Below are 19,616 nucleotides of genomic sequence, written 5' to 3' on the forward strand. Positions count from 1 at the left end.
ATATATATATATATATATATATATATATATATATATATATATATATATATAGCTCAACTTAAGATCCATCCTTTGACATAAAGCTTTTAATTTATTTAAGTTTCGTGTCCTTTTTCCTCCCAAAGAAACCCATTTTTATGGCAAAACTACATAATATGCAACATTTATCCAAAACATTTTTCAAAGTGGAATATTGGATTTTGATTATGTTTAAGTAATTGGAGCTTTAAGTAGGTCATTAATTCATAACAGCATTGATTTTGGTTCATTATCATTTTTTGAACATCGACAGTTACAAATAAAAATAAAAACAAAACACACTAAAGATCCCTGGGACCCAAAAGGGTCATTAAAATGTTTAAAATTAGTAATTTATTAATATTTTTTTAACTTTCAATGCTTGAATATATATAGCTCAACTTAAGACTTAAGATATTAGTTTTAAAATTAAACGAAAAAAGGAAGTAAAATGTCTTAAAGTTAAAAGAAAAAAGTATGCACTAGCAAAATATGATGTAAGGTTGTAAAAATCGGGATATTATGCATAAAAAAATATTGTTTGGAGAAAAAGTAGGCCCTCTAAAATCACTGTATTTTCCGGACCATAGGGCGCACTGCCGATGAATGGTCTATTTAAAAAAAAAAATCTTTTTTCATATATAAGGCACACCGGATTATAGGGCGCATTAAAGAAGTCATATTATTTTTATTTTTTTTCTAAATGTAAAATACTTCCTTGTGGTCTACATAACATGTAATGGTGGTTCTTTGGTCAAAATGTTGCATAGATGATGTTTTACACATCATCTTCAAGCCGCTTTCTGACAGTCGTTTCCGGATGCGCCGTTTTGTGGGTGGGTCTTATTTACGTGGCTCACCTTCGACAACGTCTTCTCCCCGTCATCTTTGTTGTAGCGGTGTAGCGTGCAAGGACGGGAGTGGAAGAAGTGTCAAAAGATGGAGATAACTGTTTTAATGACATTCAGACTTTACTTGGGCCGCTATAGCTCGGTTGGAAGAGTGGCCGTGCCAGCAACTTTAAGGCCATATAAATATAATTCACTTCAATCAATAACGGAGCAGCATCTCCTCATCAATGTTATGAGTGCATGTTTATGAAATGCAATATTTACTTTGCTAAGAAAAAGAATAAATCATTTAATATTCATGTTTGGTAAGCGATGAGAGGTCGGCCATCTTGGAAAGGTGCAGGAGCTTCTACTAAAGGAGGAGACTTGGACGCCATCTTGGACAAAGTCAGCAGTTTGATGAAAGGGATGATGTCATCATAATCATAACCGTAATCGTAATGACAATCGTAATAACAATCATAATCACAATCGCAATCACAATAACTAAAAATCATAATCACAATCATGATCACAATCATAATCACAATCACAATCATAACAATAATTCCAATCCCAATAATAATCATAATCACAATCATAATCACAATTATAATCATAATCTCAATACCAATCATAATCACAATCGCAATCACAATATCTAATAATCATAATCACAATCACAATCATAATCAAAAATAATAATCCAAATCATAATCATAATCACAATATCAATCATAATCATAATCACAATCGCAATCACAATAACTAATAATCATAATCATAATCACAATCATGATCACAATCATAATCACAATCATAATCACAATCATGATCACAATAGCAATCACAATCACAATCATAATCATAATCACAATCATAATCACAATCATAATCCCAATACCAATCATAATCATAATCACAATTGCAATCACAATAACTAATAATCATAATACAATCACAATCATAATCACAATCATAACAATAATCCCAATAATAATCATAATCACAATCATAATCACAATACCAATCAAAATCATAATAACAATCACAATCACAATAATTAATAATCATAATCACAATCATGATCACAATTATAATCACAATACCAATCATAATCACAATCACAATACCAATCATAATCACAATCACAATCATAATCACAATCATAATCATAATCATAATAATAATCCCAATCATAATCATAATCACAATAATAATCATAATCACAATACCAATCATAATCACAATTACCATCACAATCACAGTTATAATCCCAATCCCAATCATAATCCCGATCACAATCCAATCCCAATCATAATAATAATCCCAATCTTAATCATAATCACAGTCACAATCACAATCATACTAATAATCCCAATCCCAATAATAATCATAAACATAATCACAATCACAATCACAATAACAATAATAATAATAATAATAATAATCCCAATCACAATCATAATCACATTCACAGTCACAATAAGAATCACAGTCACAGTCACAATGACAGTAACAGTCACAATCAAAATCACAGTCACAATCACAATCACAATCACAGTCACAGTCACAGTTACAGTCACAATGACAGTAACAGTCACAATCACAGTCACAGTCACAATCAGAATCACAGTCAAAATCACAGTCACAGTCACATTCACAGTCACAGTCACAATAAGAATCACAGTCACAATCACAGTCTCAATTACAGTCACAATCACAGTCACAGCCACAGTCACAATGACAGTAACAGTCACAATCAGAATCACAATCACAGTCACAATCACAGTCACAATCAGAATCACAGTCAAAATCACAGTCACATTCACAGTCACAGTCACAATAGGAATTACAGTCACAATCACAGTCACAGTCACAGTAACAGTCACAGTCACAGTCACAGTCACAGTCACAGTCACAATTGATAGTTTGATGGACTGTCATGTTCCCGTTCAGTCGCTGGTTTGAACGTCAACCCTTGAGCAAATCTTGGCGGCGCTTTGAAAGAAAGGCGTGAGAAAAAGGTCCATGCAGCTCGTCCACAGGCGCCGTGCTGACGGCAGCAGAAGCAGGAAGCTCCTGATGGCGGGCGTCGCCAACCTGGGGGGTCAAAGGTCAACAAACGTTACCTGGGGGACAGAAATAACGTATTTTTGGTTTTAAAGATCCCTATTGTTTTTTAAACAGAACGTATATACGGTTTTAAAGATCCTATTGATTTTTAAACATAACTTATATACGGTTTTAAAGACCCCTATTGATTTTTAAACAGAACTTATATACGGTTTTAAAGACCCCTATTGATTTTTAAACAGAACTTATATACGGTTTTAAAGATCCCTATTGATTTTTAAACAGAACTTATATACGGTTTTAAAGATACCTATTGATTTTTAAACACAACTTATTTACAGATTTAAAGATCCCTATTGATTTTTTAAACATAACTTATTATTGGTTTTAAAGATCCCTATTAATTTTCAAACAAAACTTATATATATGGTTTTAAAGATCCCTATTGATTTTTAAACAGAACTTATTCACTGATTTAAAGATCCTTATTGATTTTCAAACAAAACTTATTTACAGATTTAAAGATCCCTATTGATTTTCAAACAAAACACATTTACAAATTTAAAGATCCCTATTGATTTTTAAATAGAACATACTTACAGGTTGAAAGATCCCTATTGATTTTCAAACAAAACCTAGTTACAGATTTAAAGATCCCTACTGATTTTTATCAACACTTATTTACAAATTTAAAGCTCTCTATTGCATTTTAAACAGAACGTACTTACAGGTTGAAAGATCCCTATTGATTTTTTAACAAAACGTATTTACAGATTTAAAGAACCCTATTGATTTTTTAACAAAACATGTTTACAAATTTAAAGATCCCTATTGTTTTTTAAACAAAACTTATTTACGAATTAAAAGATCCCTATTGATTTTTAAACAAAACCTATTTACAGTTTTAAGATCCCTATTGGTTTATAAACATCATTTATTAACAGATTTAAAGATCATTATTCATTTTAAACAGAACTTATTCATAGATTTAAAGATCCCCATTAATTTTGAATGAGCAAATATATACAGTTTTAAAGATCCATATTGATTTTTAAACAGAATCTATTTACAGATTTAAAGATCCCTATTGATTTTGTAGGACATCCAACACATGATGGTCGAGATGTCAAAGGTCAAATTTCTCCTCCAATCAACTTAAAAACGTCTCTACTCCAAAGCAAGAATATTATTGATTGTAAAAAGTTTCTGAAACTTCAACAAGAACTCTATTGTTTTTGCAGGCTATCCACCACAAGATGAACGAGAAACAAAAGATCAAAGTTGAATCGGCAGTTCCTTTTCCACAGCAAGAACCCTATTGGTTTTGTAGAACATCCTAGTTTACTTCCAAGCTCAGTCTCTTTGTCTAACATTCACTACAGTGGTCTTTAAGATGAGAGGAAGAACTCTATTGTTTTTGAAGGATATCTAACCACACGACTAATGAGGTCAAAGGTCAAACCGGAAAAGATTTCTTGCTAATCGTCAACCAATCTTTTAGTGTTAGCCTTCATGTCGGCCCGAGCAAGAACCCTTTTGATTTTGAGGGACATCCTGACATTTTGGAGGTAGTTAAGGTTAGAGGTCACAATCAGCATGAGAACTCTATTGTTTTTTTTTTATGTTGATCCAACACAAGGTCATTTCCTAACTTCTCTTTAAATCCTTTACTGAAATAAGGCAAGAACCCGATTGATTTTTTTCCCAACAGATAAGACTTTGAAAGGTCGAAATTTCCATCAAACTTTTTTCTACATAAAGAGCACTATTGATCTTGTCCACCATTCCAAAAGTTCTATTTACACTCTTTCAGCAAACATTGCCGCGCTAACGCTAACGGCTAACGGCTAACTTGTTTTCCATCCTTCTGGAACATTCCCCACTTCCTCTTTGTTTCCCGCGTGTCACTTCCTGTCCCCGCCCTGGAGCCGCCAGCCGCTGGGACTCTCTCGCTCCAACATGGCGGCGGGGTGGAGAGGGTCATGTGACGTGCCTGAAGAATGTTCCAGTGAGGAGAAAAAGTTCCAGAAGCTTTTTTTTTTGCACCTGTGCGCCAACTTTCCACTATTTGGCAGGTGTTTTCCTCAAAGGTAAACAATGACATCACTATTTGGCAGGTATTTTACTCAAGTGTAAACAATGACATCACTATTTGGCAGGTATTTTACTCAAGTGTAAACAATGACATCACTATTTGGCAGGTATTTTACTCAAGTGTAAACAATAGGAGCACTATTTGGCAGGTGTTTTCTTCAAGTGTGGACAATGGGAGCACTATTTGGCAGGTGTTTTCCTCAAGTGTGGACAATGGGAGCACTATTTAGCAGGTGTTTTCCTCAAGTGTAAACAATGACAGCACTATTTGGCAGGTATTTTACTCAAGTGTAAAAAATGGGAGCACTATTTGGCAGGTGTTTTCCTCAAGTGTAAAAATGGGAGCACTATTTGGAAGGTGTTTTCCTCAAGTGTAACAATGACAGCACTATTTGGCAGGTGTTTTTCTCAAGTGTAAACAATGACAGCACTATTTGGCAGGTGTTTTCCTCAAGTGTAAACAATGACAGCACTATTTGGCAGGTGTTTTACTCCAGTGTAAAAATGGGAGCACTATTTGGAATTTGGAAGGTGTTTTCCTCAAGTGTGGACAATGGGAGCACTATTTGGCAGGTGTTTTCCTCAAGTGTAAACAATGACAGCACTATATACTGTGGATATATATATATATATATATATATATATATATATATATATATATATATATATATATATATATATATATATATATATATATATCCACATATATATATATATATATATATATATATATATATATATATATATATATATATATATATATATATATATATATACTTGTAAAATCTAAATTTTAACCTCAGAATATTTGAATTTCATTCTCTTAAAATATGTTTTAAAAATTCATAAAACTATGTTATTCTTCTCAGATCAATTTTTGAACCTCATAATATTTAGAATTAATTATCTTAAAATATTTTATTTTTTCAGAATAATATATTTATATTCTTGTCAAATATATGCATAATTTTTTTTAAAATCAAAACATGCTTTATTCTTGTAATTTTCTGTAATATTTCAAATGAACTATGATTAAATAACTTTTTTTTTTTAAATCATTTTTTTAACTTTAACTTGTTAAAATTAGTTAATTGTTTCTGTTTCTGGCAATATTTGGAGTTCCTTCTGATAAAATAAACATTTAAAAAATGTATTTCTGTGATTAAGTAACATTTTTCTTGTGATTTTTGGACTTCTTGCATGTGATGGCGCTCACCCAAAATATGAATAATATTAATAACAATAATAATATTACTAAAAGCAGTAATAATAATAATAATAGTAACGATAATACTACTACTACTAGTAGTAGTAATAATAATCATAATAACAATAATATTACTAGTAGTAGTAATAATAATAATCATAGTAATAATAACGATAATACTACTACTAATAGTAGTAATAATTATAATAATAATAGCAGTAGTAATAATAATAATAATAATAATATTAACGATAATAATATTAACGATAATATTACTAATAGTAGTAGTAATAATAATAATAATAACGATAATAAAATTACTAATAGTAATAATAATAATAATAATAGTAATAATAATAACGATAATACTACTACTAATAGTAGTAATAATTATAATAACAATAGTAGTAGTAGTAATAATAATAATAACGATTATAATATTACTAATAATAGTAATAATAATAATAATAACGAAAATATTACTACTAATAGTAGTAGTAATAATAATAATAATAGTAACAATAATTATGATTACTAATAATACTAATAATAATAATAATTATTACTAATAGTAGTAGTAATAACAATAATAATAACAATAATACTATTACTAATAGTAGTAATAATAATAATAATAATGATAATAACGAAAATACTACTACTAATAGTAGGAATAATAATAATAATAATAATAATAATAATAGTAACAATAATTATTATTTCTAATAGTAGTAATAATAATAATAATAATAACAACAATAATAATATTACTAATAGTAGTAATAATAATAATAATAATAATAATATTCATAATAATAATAATAATAATAATAATAATAATAATAATAATAATAATAATAATAATAATAATAACGATAATACTATACTACTAATAGTAGTAGTAATAAAAAATGTATTGCAGACATATTTTGCGTCCTACCAGACGTGGACGAGGCCGAGCATGGCGAAGAAGAGGCCGAGGATGAAGGCCACCGGCACGGCCAGCAGGACGCTGATGACTCGGTAGAAGAGGAACCTGACCAGGTGGAAGAGGGCGTGGCTAAAGATCCACACCTTGTCGGAGCTCCTCACGGACGGTGGCTCGGCGATGACGTCATCGAAGTCCACCTGTCGCCACGCGGGATAGAGTCAGTGTGACATGACGGACATAGTGACGTCACACCCGTCTTTGACGACATTTACGGCGGCGAAAAGCGGACTTTTCCCGCCAAAAGTCTACCTTTAGGTGCGCATTGATGTGGTTCGGGTCTCGGTCCGCCCTGGCAGCGAACTCTTTGCCCCTCTTCTTGTGGTCCAGAACTGGCTGGAAGTTCTTGTCCAAGCCGTCCTCGTCCATCAGAATCCTGGTGTCACGTGTGTCCTCCTCCACGCCCATCTTGCTTCCCGCCCGCACCTCCTATAGTCCTCCTGGTTCTGCTCCTGGTTCTGCTCCTGGTTCTGCTGCTGGTTCTGCTGCACGGAGGGCGCTCATTTAGCAGCACAGAAGCTGACAGAAGCAAGTAGAAGCAAGTAGAAGCGAGAGAAGAACTCCGCCCAGAACGCGCGCAGCCACGTGCACGGATGGACACCTTTTCACACCTGTATATGCAAAACACACATGCTTATAAACATAACAATAATGTTCTTTACATTTTATTATTTTCATTTGTTTGCTGAAACGTGGACATGAAAAAAATAAAAAATAAAAAATAAAATAAATAAATTATATATATATACATATATATTTTTTATTTTTTTATTTTATTTTTTTCCAAGAATAGGCTATGTATGTATATATATGTATATATATATATATATATATATATATATATATATATATATATATATATATATATATATATATATATATATATATATATATATATATATATATATATATATATATATATATATATATATATATATATATAAAAATCACAAGACTATTTCATCTCTACAGGCCAGAGATGAAATAGTCTTTTGATTTTTTTCCCACACATACATATATTGCGCTCTACTACGGTATCGAGCACTATTTTTTGGATAACCTTATTAAGACATATATATATATATATATATATATATATATATATATATATATATATATATATATATATATATATATATATATATGTATTAGGGGTGTGGGAAAACATCGATTCGAATTCAAATCGCGATTCTCACGTTGTAGTATTGATTCTCATTTTTCAAAAATCGATTTTTATTTTATTTTTATTTTTTTTCATTTTATACTTTTATTTTTTTTATCAAGCAATCCAACAAAACAATACACAGCAATACCATAACAATGCAATCCAATTCCAAAACCAAACCCGACCCAGCAACACTCTGCAATAAACAGAGCAATTGAGAGGAGACACAAACACGACACAGAACAAACCAAAAGTAGTGAAACAAAAATGAATATTATCAACAACAGTATCAATATTAGTAAGAATTTCAACATAGCAGTGATTAAAAATCCCTCATTGACATTATCATTAGACATTTATGAAAAAAAATTAAAAAAAAGAACAATAGTGTCACAGTGGCTTAGACTTGCATCGCATCTCATAAGCTTGACAACACACTGTGTCCAATATTTTCACAAAGATAAAATAAGTCATATTTTTGGTTCATTTAATAGTTAAAACAAATTTACATTATTGCAATCAGTTGATAAAACATTGTCCTTTACAATTATAAAAGCTTTTTACAAAAATCTACTCTGCTTGCATGTCAGCAGACTGGGGTAGATCCTGCTGAAATCCTATGTATTGAATGAATAGAGAACCCTTTTGAATCGGGAAAAATATCGTTTTTGAATCGAGAATCGCGTTGAATCGAAAAAAATCAATTTATAATCGAATCGTGACCCCAATAATCGATATTGAATCGAATCGTAGGACACCCAAAGATTCACAGCCCTAATATATATATATATATATATATATATATATATATATATATATATATATATATATCCATCCATTTGCTACCGCTTATTCCCTTCGGGGTCGCGGGGGGGGCGCTGGAGCCTATCTCAGCTACAATCGGGCGGAAGGCGGGGTACACCCTGGACAAGTCGCCACCTCATCACAGGGCCAACACAGATAGACAGACAACATTCACACTCACATTCACACACTAGGGCCAATTTAGTGTTGCCAATCAATATATATATATATATATATATATATATATATATATATATATATATATATATATATATATATATATATATATATATATATATAGGCCCTGCGATGAGGTGGGAACTTGTCCAGGGTGTACCTCGCCTTCCGCCCGATTGTAGCTGCGATAGGCTCCAGCGCCCCCGCGACCCCGAAGGGAATAAGCGGTAGAAAATGGATGGATGGATGTATATATATATATATATATATATATATATATATATAGCCTATTCTTGAAAAAAAAATAAAAAATTAATACATTTTTATATATATATATATATATATATATATATATATATATATATATATATATATATATATATATTTCAAGAATAGGCTATGTCTATATCTATATCTATATATGTATATATATATTTTTTTCTTCTTCTCATATATAGGCAATGTATATTATTCTAACTAGCGTTGTCCCGATACCAGTATTTCGATACTTTTCTAAATAAAGGGGACCACAAAAAATGGCTTTATTTGAACAAACATTTTTACGGTACATTAAACAAATGTTTATTATTGCAAGTTTGTCCTGAAATAAAATAGTAAACATACTAGACAACTTGTCTTTTAGTAGTACCGTATTTTTCAGACTATAAGTCGCAGTTTTTTTCATAGTTTGGTGCGACTTATACTCCGAAAAATACGGTAAGTATTGGTAAGTGCTTTAAAGTTAAAGTTAAAGTTAAAGTACCAATGATTGTCACACACACTAGGTGTGGCGAAATTATTCTCTGCATTTGACCCATCACCCTTGATCACCCCCTGGGAGGTGAGGGGAGCAGTGGGCAGCAGCGGTGGCTGCGCCCGGGAATCATTTTGGTGATTTAACCCCCAATTCCAACCCTTGATGCTGAGTGCCAAGCAGGGAGGTAATGGGTCCCATTTTTATAGTCTTTGGTATGACTCGGCCGGGATTTGAACTCCCAACCTACCGATCTCAGGACGGACACTCTAACCACTAGGCCACTGAGTAGGTTATACTTGTATAGCGCTTTTCTACCTTCTTAAGGAACTCAAAGCGCTTTGACACTATTTCCACATTCACCCATTCACACACACACATTCACACACTGATGGCGGGAGCTGCCACGCACGGCGCTAACCAGCACCCATCAGGAGCAAGGGTGAAGTGTCTTGCTCAAGGACACAACGGACGTGACTAGGATGGTAGAAGGTAGGGATTGAACCAGGAACCCTCAATATATATACCTATATATATATATATATTTTTTTTTTTTCAAGAATAGGCTATATATATATATATATATATATATATATGTATATATATATATATATATATATATATATATATATATATATATATATATATATATATATATATATATATATATATATTTATTTATTTATTTAAAAAAAAAAATATATATATATTTTTTTTTCATGTCCATGTTTCAGCAAACAAATGAAAATAATAAAATGTTGTAAAGATATCCAAGGTGGTCCAAAGCATCTATTCTAGCAACCAATCGGGTGCTAGAATCTGCACCAAAAACTTTGATGTCTCACCATTTTTCATACATCATAAATCATGAATCAATTCATTAAACTGTGAAATAAAACATTAAATCATGACATTTTGAAATAGCTAATTAAATAATTAAATAATGAAATGTAAATGTACATTTAAATAATGACACATTTATTTATTATATTAACACATTTAAGTACTTATTTCAAGATGTATTTGTTTTGGTCCGCCATAGAATCATGTCTTCTTTGCTCCTCCTCTGAGACAGAATATTCAGGATTATGGCACTTTTGACATATTTCTTTTTTTTAGACAACTGTCAGAATAATTGTGTCTAAGTTATCACAAAACGTTGTGTTTCAATGAGTTCCCGGCGAGCAGACAAAAAGCTGTCTTTAATCCTACCAAGAAGAAGGCTTGTAAAACTCCACTGTGTAGGATGGGAAGCAACATGAAGGTGTTCTGTTTCTTTCATGCATTGTAATCAACAGAAAGATATTGTCTTGACCCAAGAACTACAAAGCGGAGAGGGAGCAGGACCAGACTCCCCTCAAGGCGACCTCTTCTTTGAACTGTTTTACGACCTTTTCTGTGAACTGTTGTAATCAAAGGCGATGGCTGTTTACGACCCCCGTCCCTTAGAAACAGCTGTTGCCATGTAATCCGGGAAAGTCCAAATAAAAAAGGAGGCGTACAATCTTACGTCAGAGCGTGGTGGAGACTGTGCAAGAGTACAGCCCAGACGCGCTGTCCTTAATTTAGCCAAATTTAATTCTGTCTCTGTTTAATTCCTTGCTTCTTGTCTCGTTTAATAGATGTCATCAGTGTTTGAACCTAACAACAACAACATAGTTTTATTTTTTAATTTACTTTCCTGTCTCTCGTTCCCTTTTGGAGTCGTTCAGTCACAAACATGATCGCTTAAAGAGGTTTCTTCATTCTTTTCCCTGAGACTTCTCCCACAGTGGAGTCAGCATCAACACATTCCATTCCACGCATTTTAACAGGTGTGCTGTCTCTTTAAGAGAAGTCCCACCTGTGTGCTTGTGTTGTAACATGAACCACAAAACCTGATGCCCACAGAACATCCAAAGTGATCCAAAGCATCCCGTTCTAGTAAATACCATGACATGATTGTTGGAAGTGGTGCCCACATGATACAACACGAAACAACATGACACAACACAACACCACAACACGACACAACATGACAAAACACCACACAACACAGCATGACCCAACATGACAAAACTCGACATGAAACGACACAACATGACACGACACAAAATGACACAACACAACGCGACACAACACAACATGACAAAACACAACGCAACACATAAAAACACTACACAACACAACACAAAATGTCAAATCGCCACAACACTCAACACAACATGACACAACATAACAAAACACAACACGGCACAACACAACATGACACAACACAACATGACACAACACCACATGACACAAAACAATACTATATAACATGACACAACACAACATGAAAACACGACACAACATGACACAACATGACAAAACACAACACAACACAGCATGACACAACATGACAAAACTCGACATGAAACAACACAACATAACATGACACGACACAAAATGACACAACACAATGCGACACAACACGACACAACACAACACAACACAACATGACAAAACACAACACAACACATAACACTACACGACACAACACAAAATGTCAAATCGCCACAAAACTCAATAAAACATGACACAACATGACAAAACACAACACGGCACAACACAACATGACACAACACAACACAACACAAATGTCAAATCGCCACAAAACTCAACACAACATGACACAACATGACACTGCATGACAAAACACAACACGACACAACGTGACATGACACTACATGACAAAACACAACACAACACAACGTGACATGACACAACACAACATGACACAACCTGACATGACACAACACAACATGACAAACCACAACACGACATAACATGACACATCACAACACTATACAACATGACACAACACAACACGAAAACACAAACCGACACAACACAACATGACACAACACGACACAACATGACAAAACACAACACAACACAACACCAGATGACAAAACGCAACATGACACAACAAGACACAACAAGACACAACATGACACAACACAACACAACAAAACACAACACAGCACAACACAACATGACACAACACAACATGACAAAACACAACACGACAAAACACAACACAACAAAACACAACACTATACAACATGACACAACACAACACGAAAACACAAACCGACACAACACAACATGACAAAACACAACATGACACAACACAACACTACACAACATGACACAACACGACACAACACAACATGACAGACATGACACAAAATGACACAACACAACACAAAACAACATGACAAAACACAACACAACACTACACAACACAGCACAACACCACGTGACACAACGCAACACAACTCAACACAACACGACACAACAAGACACAACATGACACAACATGACAAAACACAACACGGCACAACATGACACAACACAACGACACAACATGACAAAACTCAACACTACACAACACAACACAAAATGACACGACACAAAATGACACAACACTATGCGACACAACACTACACAACACAACACGACAAAACACAACACATAACAACACTACACGACACAACACAAAATGTCAAATCGCCACGAAACTCAACACAACATGACACAACATGACAAAACACAACACGGCGCAACACAACATGACAAAACACAACACGACATAACATGACAAAACACAACACTATACAACATGACACAACACAACACAACATGACAAAACACAACACAACACGACATAACATGACACAACACAACACTATACAATTTTTTTTCTTCCAATTTGAATCAACCAGTGTGAGAGCAAGGTGGGTGCGGTGTCTTGCCCAAGGACACAACGGAAGTGACTAGCGGGCTTTGTACCAGAAACCCTCAAGTTTCTGGACGATCGCTCTACCATCTGAGCCGCCAACCCCCCAATATCTGTAGATTGTTATGATATGTTGTGATTTGTCTTCTTCTTTGATTCATCACTTCAGACATCCTCCCTCCTCCCCCTACTGGCCATGATTAGGAATGCAGCTTCTATGTAATATTACATACAATAAAATAATATGATATCATGTAATATAACATTATATAACGTCATATTATATCATGTAATATATTATAAAATAACATCATAATTTATAATGTAATGTAATATAATGTAAGATAAGATAAGATAAGATGAGATGATTTCCTGACTTGACTGAGACGTCCTCACTGGCTGGCCGCTGTGCAAAGTCACATGACCACATTACCCACAATGCCCTGCATTCAGCCATGTCACCTTTATGTGTTTTGTGGAAAGAGCAGAGTCATCTTTCTTTTGTGTGCACCGTGTGGAACTAAGTCAGCTTCACAATGTCCACAACACTTCTGCAGTCTGACACCAACACACACACGCAACACTACACTACACCACACCACACGGCCCAACACTACACTACACTACACAACACAACACAACATGACAAAACACAACGCTATACAACACTACACCACACCACACGGCACAACACAACGCTAAACAACACTACACAACACTACACAACATGACAAAACAAACACAATATAACACAACATAACACAACATGACACAACTTGACACAACACGACATGACAAAACACGACACATGATTCAACAAGACACAACATGACACAACATGACACAACACGACACAACACTACACAACACAACACAACACTACACAACACAACATTACACAAAACTACACAACACAACACGACACAACACGACAACACCACACAACATGACACAACCCCGATACAACACAACATGACAAAACACAACATGACACAACACAACCCGACACAACAAAACATGACACAACAAACATGACAAAACATGACATAACATGACATGACACAACACGACACAACACAACATGACAAAACACAACATGATACAACATGACAACATGACACAACACAACAATATGACACAACACAACACAACATGATACAACACGACACAACATGACACAACACAACACAACATTACACAAAACTACACAAAACTACACGATACAACACGACACAACACAAGACAACACGACACAACATGACACAACACGATACAACACAACATGACAAAACACAACATGACACAACACAACACGACACAACACAACATGACACAACACAACACAACATGACACGACACAACACTACACAACACAACACTACACGACACAACATTACACAAAACTACACAACACGACACAACAAAAGACAACATGACACAACACAACACAACACCACACAACACCACACAACATGACACAACACGATACAACACAACATGACACAACACAACATGACACAACACAACATGACAAAACACAACACAACATGACAAAACACAACATGACACAAAACAACACGATACAACACACCATGACAAAAAACGACACAACATGACACAACACCACACGACACACATGACACAAAACGACATGACAAAACACAACACGACACAATACGACTCAACATAACACAACACAACATGACAAAACACAACATGATACAACACGACACAACATGACACAACAGGACAACATGATACAACACAACAGGACAGAACATGACACAATATGTTTCTGACATTGCAGCAATGAAAGTCAGTAAGATTTCACATCCGTGCAAAAGTTGAGACATCAAGACCACGACATTAAGTCTGGACCCTTTGTCCTCCTCTCTTCTGACACAACTTCTGTCAACACAATCCATCCTCTCATCCATTTTTATTATAACCATCCATCCATTTCTATTATAATCATCCATCCATTTCTATTATAATCATCCATCCATTTCTATTATAATCATCCATCCATTTCTATTATAATCATCCATCCATTTTTATTATAACCATCCAGCCATTTTTTATTATAATCATCCATCCATTTTTATTATAACCATCCAGCCATTTTTTATTATAATCATCCAGCCATTTTTTTATTATAATCATCCCTCTATTTTTATTATAGTCATCCGTCCATTTGATTTGATCATCCATCTATTTTTATTATAATCTTCCAGCCATTTTTTATTATAATCATTCATCCATTTTTTATTATAATAATCCCTCTATTTTTATTATAATCATCCCTCCATTTTTATTATAATCATCCATCCATTTTTTATTATAATCATCCATCCATTTTTATTATAATCATCCATCCATTTGATTTGATCATCCATCCAGTTTTATTATAATCATCTATCTTTTTATATTATAATCATTCATCTTTTTATATATAATCATCCATCCATTTTTAATGTAATGATTCATCCATTTTGATTATAATCATCCAACCATTTTAATTACAATCATTCATCCATTTTGATTATAATCATCCATCCATTTTTATCATAACCATCCATTTTTAATATAATATACATCCATTTTTATTAAAATTGCCCGTCCATTTTATTTGATCATCCATCCATTTTTATTATAATCATCCATCTTTTTATATATAAACATCCATCCATTTTTATTATAATCATCCATCCATTTTACTATAATCATCCGTCCATTTTTATTATACTCATCCATTTTTATTATATTCATCCATCATTTTTGATTATTATCATCCATCCATGTTTATTATAACCATCCATCCACTTTTAATATAATATACATCCATTTTTATTATAATCATCCGTCCATTTTATTTGAGCATCCATCCGCTTTTATTATAATCATCCATTAATTTTTAATATAATGATCCATACATTTTGATTATAACCATCCATCTATTTTTATTCTAATCATCCATCCATTTTGATTATAATCATCCATCCATTTTTATCATAACCATCCATCCATTTTTAATATAATATACATCAATTTTTATTATAACCATCCATCCATTTTTAATATAATATACATCCATTTTTATTATAATCATCCGTCCATTTTATTTGATCATCCATCCATTTTTATTATAATCATCCATCCATTTTTAATATAATGATCCATCCATTTTGATTATAATCATCCATCCATTTGAATTATAATCATTCATCCATATTGATTATAATCATCTATCTATTTTTATCATAACATCCATCCATTTTTTATATAATATACATCCATTTTTATTATAGCCATCCATCCATTTTTAATATAATATACATCCATTTTTATTATAATCATCCGTCCATTTTATTTGATCATCCATCCATTTTTATTATAATCATCCATCTTTTTGTATTATAATCATCCATCTTTTTATATACAGTATAACCATCCATCCATTTTTATTTTAATCATCCGTCTTTTTATATTATAATCATCCATCTTTTTATATATAATCATCCATCCATTTTTATTATAATCATCCGTCAATTTTACTGTAATCATCCATCCATTTTACTATAATCATCCATACATTTTATTATAATCATCCATACATTTTTATCATAATCATTCATCGTTTTACTATAATCATCCATCCATTTTATTATAATCATCCATCCATTTTTATCATACTCATCCATCCATTTTTATTATAACCATCCATCCATTTTTAATATAATATACATCCATTTTTATTATAATCATCCGTCCATTTTATTTGATCATCCATCCGTTTTTATTATAATCATCCATTAATTTTTTTTTCTTTCATCCATCCATTTTGATTATAATCATCCATTCATTTTTATTATAATTATCCATCTTTTTATATATAATCATCCATCCATTTTTAATGCAATCATCCGTCCATTTTTATCATAATCATCCGTCCATTTTTATCATAATCATCCGTCCATTTTACTATAATCCTCCATCCATTTTATATTATAATCATCCATCCATTTTTCTACCGCTTGTCCCTCTCGGGGTAGCGAGAGATGCTGGAGACTATTTATTATGATCATATCATTACATTATTATATTATATTTACATCATATTATATAATGTAAATTTATATGACCTTATATTATATTTTATTTCATATTATATTAATTATATATTATGTTGTTATATTATATTAATATCAAATTATTTCATATTATACTCATTCAATGTTGTATTCATATTACATCAAATTATCATATTTTTTATATATATATATATATATATATATATATATATATATATATATATATATATATATATATATATATATATATATATATATATATATATATATTACTGTATATCATATCATATTTATTATATTATAAAATATTAATTTATATTGTACTATATTATGCTCGGATAAGCGGAAGAAGATGGATGGATGGATATTATGCTATACCATATTATATACTGTATATTTTATATATATATATATATATATATATATATATATATATATATATATATATATATATATATATATATATATACACACATACATATATACAGTATATTATATATAGTAATGTATTAAATTATATTGTACTAAACACACACACACACATACACGCACGCACGCACACACACACACACACACACACACACACACACACACACACACACACACACACACACACACACACCCACACACACACACACACACACACACACAGAGACAGATGTAGAATTGAGAGTAAAAAAAAAGTGTTTCAAGATGCTCCGTCAGCCTGAGGCGGGCAGAGGAATGTGGGCCTGCCTGGAGTCGTCATGGCAACAAGAAGAAGAAGAACGAGCCTACCTCTGGAATGTTCCTGCAGGCGGACGTCCAAGTACAGGACAAAACAAGTCGATGATCGAATGCAGACCTTTAAAAAGTTGCCATGGAGATAGGGAAACACTTTTTTGCTTGTAGTACCGTCATGTTCCGCTGGGGGCAGCAGTGAGCAATTCTACATTTTCATTTTGACCTTTTTTTTTAGAGCCAAGAAGAAGAAAAAACATGAAGTGGCGTGAAAAAGTAAGACTTTAGTGTCACTAACTTCTTGTAAGATATCTGCTTCACTTGTACACTCCAATAACACTTTGAGAAAACATGCTTTTAAAGTTACAAAAGAACAATTTAATCGTCTCCAAATGTTTCCTGTGCAGCTTTTTTCTACTTTAGGAAACATTTAGCTGTGAGACCGCTTCTGCCAACCTAACTTAGATATTGGATTTCACAATGTAAAGCGCTTTGAGTCACTAGAGAAAAGCGCTATATAAATATGATTCACTTCACAGTCACGTGACAGCCACGTAATAGTCACATGACAGCCCTGTGGCAGTCGTGTGACAGTCGTGTGGCAGCCACGTAACAGTCATGTGACAGTCGTGAGACAGTTGTGTGACGGTCATGTGACAGCCCTGTGGCAGTCTTGTGACAGTCTTGTGACAGTTGTGTGACAGTCGTGTGACAGCCCTGTGGCAGTCGTGTGGCAGTCTTGTGACAGTCATGTGACTGTTGTGTGACAGTCGTGTGACAGCCCTGTGGCAGTCCTGTGGCAGTCTTGTGACAGTCATGTGACAGTTGTGTGACAGTCGTGTGACAGCCCTGTGGCAGTCGTGTGGCAGTCTTGTGACAGTCATGTGACAGTCATGTGATAGCCCTGTGGCAGTCGTGTGACCAGTTTT

The 19,616-nt window shown here is 33.0% G+C and overlaps 1 protein-coding gene across 4 annotated transcripts; it reads right to left on the bottom strand.

Moving 5' to 3' along the window:
* Positions 1-883: 883 nt before the first annotated feature.
* Positions 884-18,824, bottom strand: cav2 (caveolin 2). 4 transcript variants are annotated; one of them, XM_072911858.1, is made up of 4 exons: positions 18,745-18,824; positions 7,466-7,683; positions 7,166-7,353; positions 884-2,951 (listed from the first exon to the last, which is right to left on the bottom strand). In XM_072911858.1, the coding sequence occupies exons 2-4, from the start codon at positions 7,619-7,621 to the stop codon at positions 2,804-2,806; spliced, it is 492 nt and encodes a 163-aa protein (XP_072767959.1). In that variant the 5' UTR covers positions 7,622-7,683; positions 18,745-18,824; the 3' UTR covers positions 884-2,803. The 4 variants fall into 4 exon arrangements, with proteins under 4 accessions (XP_072767959.1, XP_061780292.1, XP_061780291.1 ...); XM_061924308.2 differs by having other exon boundaries at positions 7,466-7,698; positions 18,745-18,821; XM_061924307.2 differs by having other exon boundaries at positions 7,466-7,824; positions 18,745-18,798.
* Positions 18,825-19,616: the final 792 nt, after the last annotated feature.

The sequence above is a fragment of the Nerophis lumbriciformis genome, linkage group LG29 (assembly GCF_033978685.3).
Source record: "Nerophis lumbriciformis linkage group LG29, RoL_Nlum_v2.1, whole genome shotgun sequence".
Classification (NCBI taxonomy): Eukaryota; Metazoa; Chordata; class Actinopteri; order Syngnathiformes; family Syngnathidae; genus Nerophis; species Nerophis lumbriciformis.

Excerpts from the sequence above, each read along its gene's own strand:
- cav2 (XM_072911858.1), bottom strand. The coding sequence starts at position 7,621 with ATGGGCGTGGAGGAGGACACACGTGACACCAGGATTCTGATGGACGAG. Across the intron at positions 7,354-7,465 it reads ACATCAATGCGCACCTAAAG|GTGGACTTCGATGACGTCAT; the intron begins GTAGACTTTTGG and ends GCGTGGCGACAG. Across the intron at positions 2,952-7,165 it reads CTCGGCCTCGTCCACGTCTG|GTTGGCGACGCCCGCCATCA; the intron begins GTAGGACGCAAA and ends TTGACCCCCCAG.